At 41.7% G+C, this 12,561-nt stretch overlaps 1 protein-coding gene across 1 annotated transcript; it reads left to right on the top strand.

Moving 5' to 3' along the window:
- The first annotated feature begins 1,553 nt into the window (after window positions 1-1,553).
- Window positions 1,554-8,937, top strand: LOC106577872 (uncharacterized). Its single transcript, XM_045700598.2, has 2 exons — window positions 1,554-1,755; window positions 7,132-8,937. The coding sequence occupies exons 1-2, from the start codon at window positions 1,740-1,742 to the stop codon at window positions 8,913-8,915; spliced, it is 1,800 nt and encodes a 599-aa protein (XP_045556554.2). The 5' UTR covers window positions 1,554-1,739; the 3' UTR covers window positions 8,916-8,937.
- Window positions 8,938-12,561: the final 3,624 nt, after the last annotated feature.

The following is a 12,561-nucleotide window of genomic DNA, read 5'->3' as shown; positions in this document are numbered from 1 at the left end:
TAGAAAAACACAAAACACCCCCTGTCACGCCCTGACCTACTCTACTATAGAAAATGACATCTTACTAGGGTCAGGATGTGACAGTCCACTACTATGCTCAGTAATTTTCCATCCAAGTTGTCAGGCCCCAGTGGCTGGACTAGAATACTGGTGTATTTTAGTGTTCATCATAAAAAGCTAAATAAATGTAACTACTGATGAGCTGCTAAAGAAGCACACAGAAACGTATGCTTTTTTATGGACAAAGTCTTTAAAGTCTTTAAAAATATATATATTTATTATGATTTTCTCTTCTAAAGGATTCCTCAATTTTAGGACTGTGGATTGAGTATTCCGTATTCTGTTGATGTATCTATTTATAAAACAATAAGTGTGTATCACATTTGTCAGCAACGATTATGAATCTACACCACACAACAGCAGTACAGAGGCTCTCTCGCTCTTTCTGTATGTATCTGGAAGAACAACTCCCATTCTCTTATGAGAAAGCAAAATTGTCTCTCTCTCTGAAGCTACTGTTTGCTGGGTTAATACAATAGTTTAAAATGTTTATTTTTGTTCTTGTGTCTCTCTCTCTTACTCTCCCAATTGATTGTTATGAAGGTGTGTGTGTACATCTCACTGTGATTGGCTAAAACATTAATTGAATTACTTCTAGAATGTTTGTCAGTTTTGTAAAGTTTACATTTCCCCTTTTCATCACACCTATTCATATGACTCTCTCTCTCTGTATCTCCTCCTCTCTCTCTACTCACTCTGTGTGTGTGTGTGTGTGTGTGTGTGTGTGTGTGTGTGTGTGTGTGTGTGTGTGTGTGTGTGTGTGTGTGTGTGTGTGTGTGTGTGTGTGTGTGTGTGTGTGCGCATGGGTGGGTGCGTCACCCTTATCTTTACGGCAAGGAGGGATCATTACACATGAATACTACATTATACAAAGATACATTATCTCAGGAATGCTGTGCTCCTAACATTCATATGTAGAAACCAAGTGTCTTTCAAATCTTGAAATCGTGAGGGGTATAGAGGAGGACTTTATAGGTTTGGTTGAGGTCAGGATCAGTTACTACTTTGAGGCTCCACTGTTGAGATTGAGGAACTGTATCTCTGTCATATTCTCAACCCTTCTACTGTTGAAAGAGAAAGTAAAATATAGAGTTTGCTAGTGTTTACTCTTTATAAACATTTAACTCAATAGGTTAATACTTTATGAATGTAGATATTTTTTAAATGTTCCATACATCATCTTGGAGCATTTCATCTCATTTCATCTCAAGGGTATTTAACAGCTATAAACAAAATGTAATCCCAAAACTCTAACCAATCTGTTTGGTTTTATGGCTGTCATATTATCAAGGTCAGCGGTACTGTATGACATGTCATCTAGTTATGGGGAACTACAGAGATAACAAGAGAGACAATGGCTGTGTGTCATTCCAGGAAGATGTTCACTCCCCTCTCCTCTCGTCTACTCCCCTTCACAGATCTGATAGGACTGGATATGTGAAAGCAATGTGGCGCAAACTAGATGGAGCTATTGCTTACACCTTACCAGTTGTCACAGATCGGCGAAGCGGAGTGCACGAAGGCAGAGGGAAGAAAACATCTTCCTGGAAAGACATAACACATGCAGGTTTCAACACTCCATTCCTTCCTCATAGCAGAAAACATTTAGACACAGCTAATCAGATTGTTTAAGTTCACATTCTGTCATTTGAGTAGAGGATACTTGTCTTTATGAGAAGATGGCTTCATCGTCTGGTGAGTGTCTGTTAAATAGAACATATTTTATATTTTAGATGACATTATGGGGCGATTTCCCAGTCAGAGCTTTAATTAAATCAGGACTAGGCTAATTCTGCTACTATTGCTTATCTTCACATTACTGACTTCTAGACTATAGCGGCAAAAAACGAAATACTTTAATTTAAAGGGATAGTTCATTATTTTGGCAGTGAGGGCCTTTATACTGTTACGAGATGTCAAGTTAGGCATTACTTACTATGCACTGAATGGAGCTGTATGCATGCTACAGAGTGATGCTGAAATAAAGAATAAACCACATACAAAACAATACTTCCCCGGAGTCACATGAACTCGTGGATAAAAAATGTTATGTCTCTGCGTCCAGTATGAAGGAAGTAGCTAACTGGTGTTAGTGCAATTGCTAACTAGCATTAGTGCAATGACTGGAAATCTATGGGAACAGCTAGCATGGTAGCTGTTCCTGTAGACTTCCAATCACTGAGCTAACATTAGTTAGCATTGGCATGTGAAACTACCTATTAACTTTCTTCCTATTTGACGCAGACACAAAAAAAGGTATCCACGAGTTCATATGACTCTGGGGAAGTAGATCAAAAAATGTGATGATGCCAGAAAGTCACATTAAAGTTTGATCCTGAGATTAACACATATATTTATTCTGCTACAAATGAGAAGTGTACAGGAGTCTTGCCATAGAGATACTCTATAGAGAATCTAGAAAGATCCATTTAGTTAACAAAGTGGGATATTTTCTTTGAACTTAAACTTTAGATATAATATAACAAAGTCAGAGAAGTTGCTTACAGATCTCCTATGTTCCTTCACTTTAGGATCAAACCAATAGACACGTTTCCTCATACAGAAAAACATTGGTCGACAAGCATGGAGAGTATCTTCTTATTCGTTGCTTGTAGTTCTTTTAGCAAGTGTGTCATGTAGTTTAGAAGATTAATATAGTTATTGTTAATCAACTTTTTACCACACATTTTCATTAAAGGGGCAATCAGCAGTTAATACATCCATTTTTTGAATTTTGTATTAATTATCTGTACCCATTGATTCTTGAAGTACACAGACCCCTTGACTTTTTCGACATTTTGTTACGTTACAGCCTTTTTTTTCAAATGTATTAAATATTTGTTTTTCCTCATCAATCTACACACAATACACCATAATGAAAAGCGAAAACAGTTTTTAGAAATGTTTGCAAATTTATAAAATATTAAAAACAGAAATACCTTATTTACATAAGTATTCAGACCCTTTTGTAAGGGGTGCATACGGGCGGCAGAGAAGTCAGGCTCGGGGGGGGGGGGGACAAAAACTGTGTTACCATGAAGCAGTTTAATAATAAAACCACCGGAATCAGAACAAACAATCAATGGGTACAAAACCCGTCGCACACCAGATAAACGTGCACATGCACTTACAATAAACAATTCCGGACAAGGACATGGGGGGGAACAGTAGGTTAAATACACAACATGTAATGATGGAGTTGAAACCAGGTGTGTGGAAAGACAAGACAAAACAAATGGAAAATTAAAAATGGATCAATGATGGCTAGAAGACCGGCGACGCCGACCACCGAACGCTGCCCGAACAAGGAGAGGAACCAACTTCGACGGAAGTCGTGACACCTTTGCTATGAGACTAAACATTTAGCTGAGGTGCATCCTGTTACCATTGAGCGTCTTTTAAATATTTGTACAACTTGATTGGAGTCCACCTGTGGTAAATTCAATTGACTGGACATGATTTGGAAAGGCACACACCTGTCTATATAAGGTCCCACAGTTGACAGTGCATGGCAAAGCAAAAAACAAGCCATGAGGTCAAAGGAATTATCCGTAGAGCTCCGAGACAGGATTGTGTCGAGGCACAGATCTGGGGAAGGGTACCAAAACATTTCTGCAGCATTGAAGATCCCCAAGAACACAGCGGCCTTCATCATTTTTTAATGGAAGAAGTTTGGAACCAGAGCGTCGCTGCACAGCTATTTTCAGATCTCTCCAGATCGGTTTCAAGTCCGGGCTCTGGCTGGGAATCTCAAGGACATTCAGAGACTTGTCCAGAAGCCTCTCCTTCGCCCCAGTCTGTGGTCCTGAGCACTCTGGAGCAGGCTTCATCAAGGATATCTCTGTAATTTGCTCCGTTCATCTTTCCCTGACCAAGGCCCTTCTCCCCCGATTGCTCTCTTCTTAGATCTGGTCGCCCGGCCAAACTGAGCAATCGGGGGAGAAGGGCCTTGGTCAGGGAAAGATGAACGGAGCAAATTACAGAGATATCCTTGATGAAGCCTGCTCCAGAGTGCTCAGGACCACAGACTGGGGCGAAGGAGAGGCTTCTGGACAAGTCTCTGAATGTCCTTGAGATTCCCAGCCAGAGCCCGGACTTGAAACCGATCTGGAGAGATCTGAAAATAGCTGTGCAGCGACGCTCTCCATCCAACCTGACAGAGCTTGAGAGGCTCTGCAGAGAAGAATGGGAGAAACTTCCCAAATACAGATGTGCCAAGCTTGGAGTGTCATACCCAAGAAGACTCGAGGCTGTAATCTCTGCCAAAGTTGCTTCAACACATTTCTGAGTAAGGGTCTGAATTCTAATGTGAATGTGATTTTTCAGTTTGTTCTTTTTTATACATTTGCTAGAATTTCGAAAAACATATTTTTGCTTCGTCATTATGGGCTATTGTGAGTAGATTGATGAGGGGATTTTTTAAATATATATAGTTGATTGTATATATATATATATATATATATATATATATATATATATATATATATACATATATTACTCCTTACAGAACTGGTGTGACTGAGTTAGGTTTCTAGGCCTCCCTGCTCGCACATGCTTTTTCAGTTCTGCCCACAAAGGTTCTATGGGATTGAGGTCAGGGCTTTGTGATGGCCACTCCAATACCTTGACTTTGTTGTCCTTAAGCCATTTTGCCAAACCTTTGGAAGTATGCTTGGGGTCATTGTCCATTTGGAAGACCCATTTACGACCAAGCTTTAACTTCCTAACTGATGTCTTGAGATGTTGCTTCAATATATCCACATAATTTTCCTCCCTCATGATGCCATCCATTTTGTGAAGTGCACCAGTCACTCCTGCAGCAAAGCACCCCCACAACACATATACATACATATATATATATATATATATATATATATATATATATATATATATATATATATATATATATGTATGTATGTATGTATGTATGTATGTATGTATGTATGTACAGTTGAAGTCGGAAGTTTACATACACTTAGGTTGGAGTCATTAAAAGTCATTTTTCAACCACTCCACAAATGTATTGTTAACAAACTATAGTTTTAGCAAGTCGGTTAGGATACCTACGTTGTGCATGACACAAGTATTTTTCCAACAATTGTTTACAGACAGATTATTTCACTTACAATTCACTGTATCACAATTCCAGTGGGTCAGAAGTTTACATACACTAAGTTGACTTTGCCTTTAAACAGCTTGGAAAATTACAGAAAATGATGTCATGGCTTTAGAAGCTTCTGATAGGCTAATTGACATCATTTGAGTAAATTGTAGGTGTACCTGTGGATGTATTTCAAGGCCTACCTACAAACTCAGTGCCTCTTTGTTTGACATCATAGCAAAATCAAAAAAATCAGCCAAAAAAAATGGTACACCTCCACAAGTCTGGTTCATCCTTGGGAGGAATTTCCAAATGCCTGAAGGTACCACGTTCATATGTACAAACAGTAGTACGCAAGTATAAACAGCATGGGACCACGCAGCCGTCATACCACTCAGGAAGGAGACATGTTCTGTCTCCTAGAGATGAACGTACTTTGGTGTGAAAAGTGCAAATCAATCCCAGAACAACAGCAAAGGACCTTGTGAAGATGCTGGAGGAAACAAGTACAAAAATATCTATTTCCACAGTAAAACGAGTCCTATATCGACATAACCTGAAAGGCCGCTCAACAAGGAAGATGCCACTGCTCTAAAACCGCCATAAAAAAGCCAGACTACGGTTTGCAACTGCACATGGGGAAAAAGATTGTACTTTTTGGAGAAATGTCCTCTGGTCTGATGAAACAAAAATAGAATAGTTAGCCATAATGACCATCATTATGTTTGGAGGAAAAATGGGGAGGCTTACAAGCTGAAGAACACCATCCCAACCGTGAAGAACGGGGGTGGCAGCATCATGTTGTGGGGGTGCTTTGCTGCAGGAGTGACTGGTGCACTTCACAAAATGGATGGCATCATGAGGGAGGAAAATTATGTGGATATATTGAAGCAACATCTCAAGACATCAGTTAGGAAGTTAAAGCTTGGTCGTAAATGGGTCTTCCAAATGGACAATGACCCCAAGCATACTTCCAAAGGTTTGGCAAAATGGCTTAAGGACAACAAAGTCAAGGTATTGGAGTGGCCATCACAAAGCCCTGACCTCAATCCCATAGAACCTTTGTGGGCAGAACTGAAAAAGCATGTGCGAGCAGGGAGGCCTAGAAACCTAACTCAGTCACACCAGTTCTGTAAGGAGTAATGGGCCAAAATTCACTCAACTTATTGTGGGAAGCTTGTGGAAGGCTACCCGAAACATTTGACCCAAGTTAAACAATTTAATGGCAATGCTACCAAATACTAATTCAGTGTATGTAAACTTCTGACCCACTGGGAATGTGATGAAATAAATAAAAGCTGAAATAAATGATTCTCTCTACTATTATTCTTACATTTCACATTCTTAAAATAAAGTGGTGATCCTAACTTACCTAAGTATTAAATGTCAGGAATTGTGAAAAACTGAATTTAAATGTATTTGGCTAAGGTGTATGTAAACTTCCAACTTCAACTGTATAAGGCTGTAACGTAACAACATTTTGAAAATGTCAAGGGGTCTGAATACTTTCCCACTGCACAATATATATTATGCCTCATGAGCTTAATTCACCTGTCATACCCCATCAGAACCCAAAATATATAGCTATGCTTGTTTTACTCTGTTTTTAAACAATGTAAATGTGAGCAAACATTGTTTAGCCTCAAAACATTGTTAGAACTATAATTTGTCAGATAGTAGCTCTGTCTATGAATTTGAAAGTGGTTACATTTCTCCAGCCTCATCCCTCAGCTGTTTACCAAAGTAGAGGTGGGTGACCACTCTGTTATTGGTTCAATAAAGGACTCTAGCTTTAATGTATTATTTAAGATACACTTCTTTACAAGAAATGTGTTACCAATGAATTAAGTAATGACACAGGGATCCTTTAGAGATCTTTGTGATTATACATGTATATTACTATAAATAATATCTCCAGTGTGTCAATGAAAATACATTTAAGTCATAATGACACCCCCTCCTCCCTACAGGGTCAAACGCAATGAGGATTGTGCTGCTGGGGAAAACAGGAAGTGGCAAAAGCAGTGCAGGAAACACCATCATTGGAGGAGGAGATGAGTTCAAGATAGACAGTTCAGCCAACTCCGGAACGCACAAGTGTGAAGCAAAGACCAAGATCATCAATGGAAGAAAACTCACTGTAGTAGACACACCTGGATTTTTTGACACAAACATCCCTGAAGAGGATCTGAAACCTGAACTAGTGAAATGTATTGTAGAGTGTGCTCCGGGGCCACATGTCTTTCTCATTGTGCTTAAAGTGGAAAAGTACACAGTCCTCGAGGAAAGAGTCATCACAGAAATCGAGAACTTTTTTTCACGACAGATCTTCAATTATGCCACAGTTCTCTTCATTTACGGTGACCAGCTTCCTGAAGGAAAAACTATTCAGGATTTTGTGAAAACAAATAAGAAACTGAGTGAGCTTGTGGAGAAATGTGGTGGCCGCTGTCACGTCATTGACAACAAATACTGGAACACCAGTCAGCAGAGTCAGTACAGGAACAACCAGTACCAAGTAGCAGAGTTACTCAACACCATAGAGAGAGAGGACGGAGGAAGATGCTACACCAATGAGATGCTTCAAGCAGTGGAGGGAGTCATACAAGCAGAGATAGAGAGTCTTAGAGAGTCAAACAGCCAGATGTCAGAGGAAGAGATCGAAAAACTAGCCAAGGAAAGAGCGAGAGAGAAACTCCTGATCAAACTGTCAGGGGTAACAACAGGTATAGTGGTAGGAGCTCTACTTGGGATTACAGGGTCATTGGCAGTAGTACTTTCTCTCTTAAGTAGTACAGCAGCAGCAGCAGCAGCAGCAGCAAAAGCAGCAGCAGCAGCAAAAGCAGCAGCAGGAGGAGTTGTAGGAGGAGTAGCAGGAGGAGTAGCAGGAGAAGTATCAGCAGCAGCAGGAGTAGCAGGAGCAGTAGCAGCAGCAGCAGGAGGAGGAGTAGCAGGAGGAGTAGCAACAGCAGCAGCAGGAGGAGTAGCAGGAGGAGTAGCAACAGCAGCAGGAGTAGCAGGAGGACTAGTAGGAGGAGGAGTAGCAGGAGGAGTAGCAGGAGAAGTATCAGCAGCAGCAGGAGTAGCAGGAGTAGCAGCAGCAGCAGGAGGAGGAGTAGCAGGAGCAGTAGCAACAGCAGCAGGAGTAGCAGGAGGACTAGTAGGAGGAGGAGTAGCAGGAGGAGTAGCAGGAGAAGTATCAGCAGCAGCAGGAGTAGCAGGAGTAGCAGCAGCAGCAGGAGGAGGAGTAGCAGGAGCAGTAGCAACAGCAGCAGCAGGAGGAGTAGCAGGAGGAGTAGCAACAGCAGCAGGAGTAGCAGGAGGACTAGTAGGAGGAGGAGTAGCAGGAGGAGTAGCAGGAGAAGTATCAGCAGCAGCAGGAGTAGCAGGAGTAGCAGCAGCAGCAGGAGGAGGAGTAGCAGGAGCAGTAGCAACAGCAGCAGGAGTAGCAGGAGGACTAGTAGGAGGAGGAGTAGCAGGAGGAGTAGCAGGAGAAGTATCAGCAGCAGCAGGAGTAGCAGGAGTAGCAGCAGCAGCAGGAGGAGGAGTAGCAGGAGCAGTAGCAACAGCAGCAGCAGGAGGAGTAGCAGGAGGAGTAGCAACAGCAGCAGGAGTAGCAGGAGGACTAGTAGGAGGAGGAGTAGCAGGAGGAGTAGCAACAGCAGCAGCAGGAGGAGTAGCAGGAGGAGTAGCAACAGCAGCAGGAGTAGCAGGAGGACTAGTAGGAGGAGGAGTACGGCAGGAGGAGGGGTAGCAGGAGAAGTATCAGCAGCAGCAGGAGTAGCAGGAGTAGCAGCAGCAGCAGGAGGAGGAGTAGCAGGAGCAGTAGCAACAGCAGCAGGAGTAGCAGGAGGACTAGTAGGAGGAGGAGTAGCAGGAGGAGTAGCAGGAGAAGTATCAGCAGCAGCAGGAGTAGCAGGAGTAGCAGCAGCAGCAGGAGGAGGAGTAGCAGGAGCAGTAGCAACAGCAGCAGCAGGAGGAGTAGCAGGAGGAGTAGCAACAGCAGCAGGAGTAGCAGGAGGACTAGTAGGAGGAGGAGTAGCAGGAGGAGTAGCAACAGCAGCAGGAGGAGGAGTAGCAGGAGGAGTAGCAACAGCAGCAGGAGTAGCAGGAGGACTAGCAGGAGGAGGAGTAACGGCAGCAGGAGGGGTAGTAGGAGGAGCAGCAGCAGGAGGAGTAGCGGGAGCAGCAGGAGTAGCAGGAGGAGTAGCAGCAGCAGGAGGACTAGCAACAGCAGCAGGTGTAGCAGAAGGAGTAGTAGCAGCAGCAGCAGGAGGAGTAGCAGCAGCAGCAGAAGGAGTAGCAGGAGGAGTAGCAGCAGCAGGAGGATTAGCAGCAGCAGGAGGAGAAGCAGCTGCAGCAGGAGTAGCAGGAGCAGTAGCAGGAGGAGTGGCAGGAGGAGTAGCAGGAGGAGGAGCTGGAGGAGGAGCAGCAGCAGGAGCAGCAGTAGGAGGAGCTGGGGCAAACATTGGAGTGGGTACAGGGTTAGGCATAGCTGTTGGTTTGATAGCAGCATTAACAGGAGGAATAGGAGGGGGCATAATTGGAGCTGCTGCAGCAGAGGGTGCAGAGACACCAGGAGAGGCAGCAGAGAAAGCAGCTGAGGCAGTCTGGGAGGTGGGTAAGTCATATCTTGGAAGCAGGGTCAAGGTATTGTGGACAGTGTAAGAAGTGTGTCAGAGGGGTTGCCTACAGCAAAGTGAGTTTGAGTGATGAAAAGAAGTAGCAGGAGCACTCTAGGTATTCAGAAAACACAGGTGAAATGAGTGAATGAGTGTTAACAACCTGTGTTTCAATAGTTTACTAAACACACCAGTCAGTACTATACCACAGAAGAAGAAAAACTGTTCAAACAAATAATAAACATTTCCGACAAATCAAACCTTATAACATGTCAGTGTTTTTGCAGAATTACAGTAGCACATTTTTTATTTCAATGTTTTAATTACAGTAGCACATTTTTTATTTCAGTGTTTTAACAGAATTACAGTAGGAAATGTTTGATTTCAATGTTATACAGAATTAGAGTAGCAAATGTTTGATTGCTATTTTCAAATGATTAAAATAAAAATGATTTCCTTTCAATGTAAATGATGTAATGAGTAAAATAAAAAATACCACCAAAAAAACATATTATACTGTATATAACATGCACGACTACATCTCAAATCAAATCAAATCAAATGTATTTATATAGCCCTTCTTACATCAGCTGATATCACAAAGTGCTGTACAGAAACCCAGCCTAAAACCCCAAACAGCAAGCAATGCAGGTGTAGAAGCACGGTGGCTAGGAAAACTCCCTAGAAAGGCCAAAACCTAGGAAGAAACCTAGAGAGGAACCAGGCTATGAGGGGTGGCCAGTCCTCTTCTGGCTGTGCCGGGTGGAGATTATAACAGCACATGGCCTAGATGTTCAAATGTTCATAAATGACCAGCATTGTCAAATAATAATAATCAGTAGTTGTCGAGGGTGCAACAAGTCAGTAACACAAGAGTAAGTGTCAGTTGGCTTTTTCATAGCCGATCTTTGAGAGTATCTCTAGCACATCTCTGTCATTATAATGTTGTATGAGCTGAGTACATTGGAGACAGAGAAGTGGCTCATAAAATCGTATTTACCATAATGTAGATTTTATATCAGGGTTTCCCTTTTCACAGCTTACTAGCTTTTAGTTTATGTAAGTGTAGTCAGTGACGTCAGCTATTACCAGCATTGTGGAAATATTACGTTTATTCACTCAGAAATCTTCCTATTTTTTTATGATCACTATGGTATTGTCTGTATTTACTATTTTTAATGATTAAGACTTTAGAACTGTGGACTGGCATGTATTCTACACTCTGTTGATTGAATTACTTGCAAAAACAATAAAATAGCTAATTGTTCAAAAGCTGTTGGACATTCATGTGTACATTAAAACAGTCATTTATTTAAAAGCATAAGAGCTATTTAGAGCATATTAGAGTTTTCCTTATTCAGTATCTTGTTCAGGGCAGCTCTATCTCGAAGGCAGAAAGTAACGTGAAAGTTTAAGTTTAGGCAAGAAATGTGATTGGTTGAGTTCAAGCAAGCAATGCCATTCATTCTGTTGTAAAAGCAGATCTGCCTCAATGGCAGAAAATGAATGTGATCGGTTAAGTTTAGGCACAAGGAACCCACGTGTTACCCCCATCACCCACCACCAACCTAGCCTGGTGCAGTTGTGTAAAGTACCGAAGTAAAAATAATGTAGTACTACTGTGATGGAAATTATAATTATAATAACCAATTTCTGTGTTATATTTGTGCTTTTTCTATAAACCAGTTTCTGTGTTCATGCAAGTGACTGATTGAATGAATCCTCACTATCAGTATCTGCAATTTGGCAGTATGCCCAGAACCTTGTTTAGAGAAATGGATGTAACAGTTTCAAGGCCTCAGCTCAGAGAACAGAAGCCTTGTGAGGTATTGGTCTGTCACATGCATGACCCACAATTTGTCGTCACATGAATGAAGCAAACTTTTATTCTGAATGGCGAATAAACTAAATCATGCAAACGGAACGTGTCAGTATCTAAGGGAACTAACGGGACTGACCCGTGAGAGCTCACTTCAGACCGGTACTTTATGCATCTAAGTTCAGCTTGCTAACCATAAACAATGATTCATTTCAGATTGACTTTGAGTGTCCCTGTGTAAGAACTTCCACAGCACGGCTGAAGTCGTTTTTTGGGGGTATCTGTACTCTACTTTACAATATATATTTTGGACAACTTTTACTTTTTACTTCACTACATTCCTAAAGAAAATGATGTACTTTTTACTCCATACATTTTTTTATGATAGTTTGGTCAGGGCGTGGCAGGGGGTGTTTGTTTTGTGTGTTTTGGGTTGATCTATGTTATTCTATTTCTATGTTTAAATATCTAGTTTTACTGTTTCTATGTTGGAATTGTTTGGGGTTGGTCTCTAATTGGAGGCAGCTGAATCTCATTGCCTCTGATTAGAGGCCATATTTATGTAGGGGTTTTCTCATTGTGTTTTGTGGGTGGTTAATTTCTGTTTTGTATTACTTACGTGACAGAACTGTTTGGCTGTTGTTATTGGTTTCTTTGTTTCAGTGTTCAGATCAAAATAAATACATGATGAGCACTAACCTTGCTGCGCCTTGGTCTACTCCATTTGACAGCCGTTACAATGATGTAATGAGTAAAATGAAAAATAACCTTCCAGAAGGACAACCATCGCTGCAGTACTCCACCAATCATGCCAGATGGAAACCCCCTCAGTAAAAGGCACATGACAGCCTGCTTAGAGTTTGCCAAAAGGCAGCTAAAGGACTCTCAGACCATGAGAAACAAGGTTCTCTGGTCTGATGGAACCAAGATTGAACCCTGAATTCCAAGTGTCACGTCTG

The sequence above is a fragment of the Salmo salar genome, chromosome 18 (genome assembly GCF_965601325.2).
Source record: "Salmo salar chromosome 18, fSalSal1, whole genome shotgun sequence".
In the NCBI taxonomy this organism is placed as follows: domain Eukaryota; kingdom Metazoa; phylum Chordata; class Actinopteri; order Salmoniformes; family Salmonidae; genus Salmo; species Salmo salar.
Note: the sequence above shows the minus strand (reverse complement) of the source record. Positions and strands in the feature narration are given on the sequence as shown.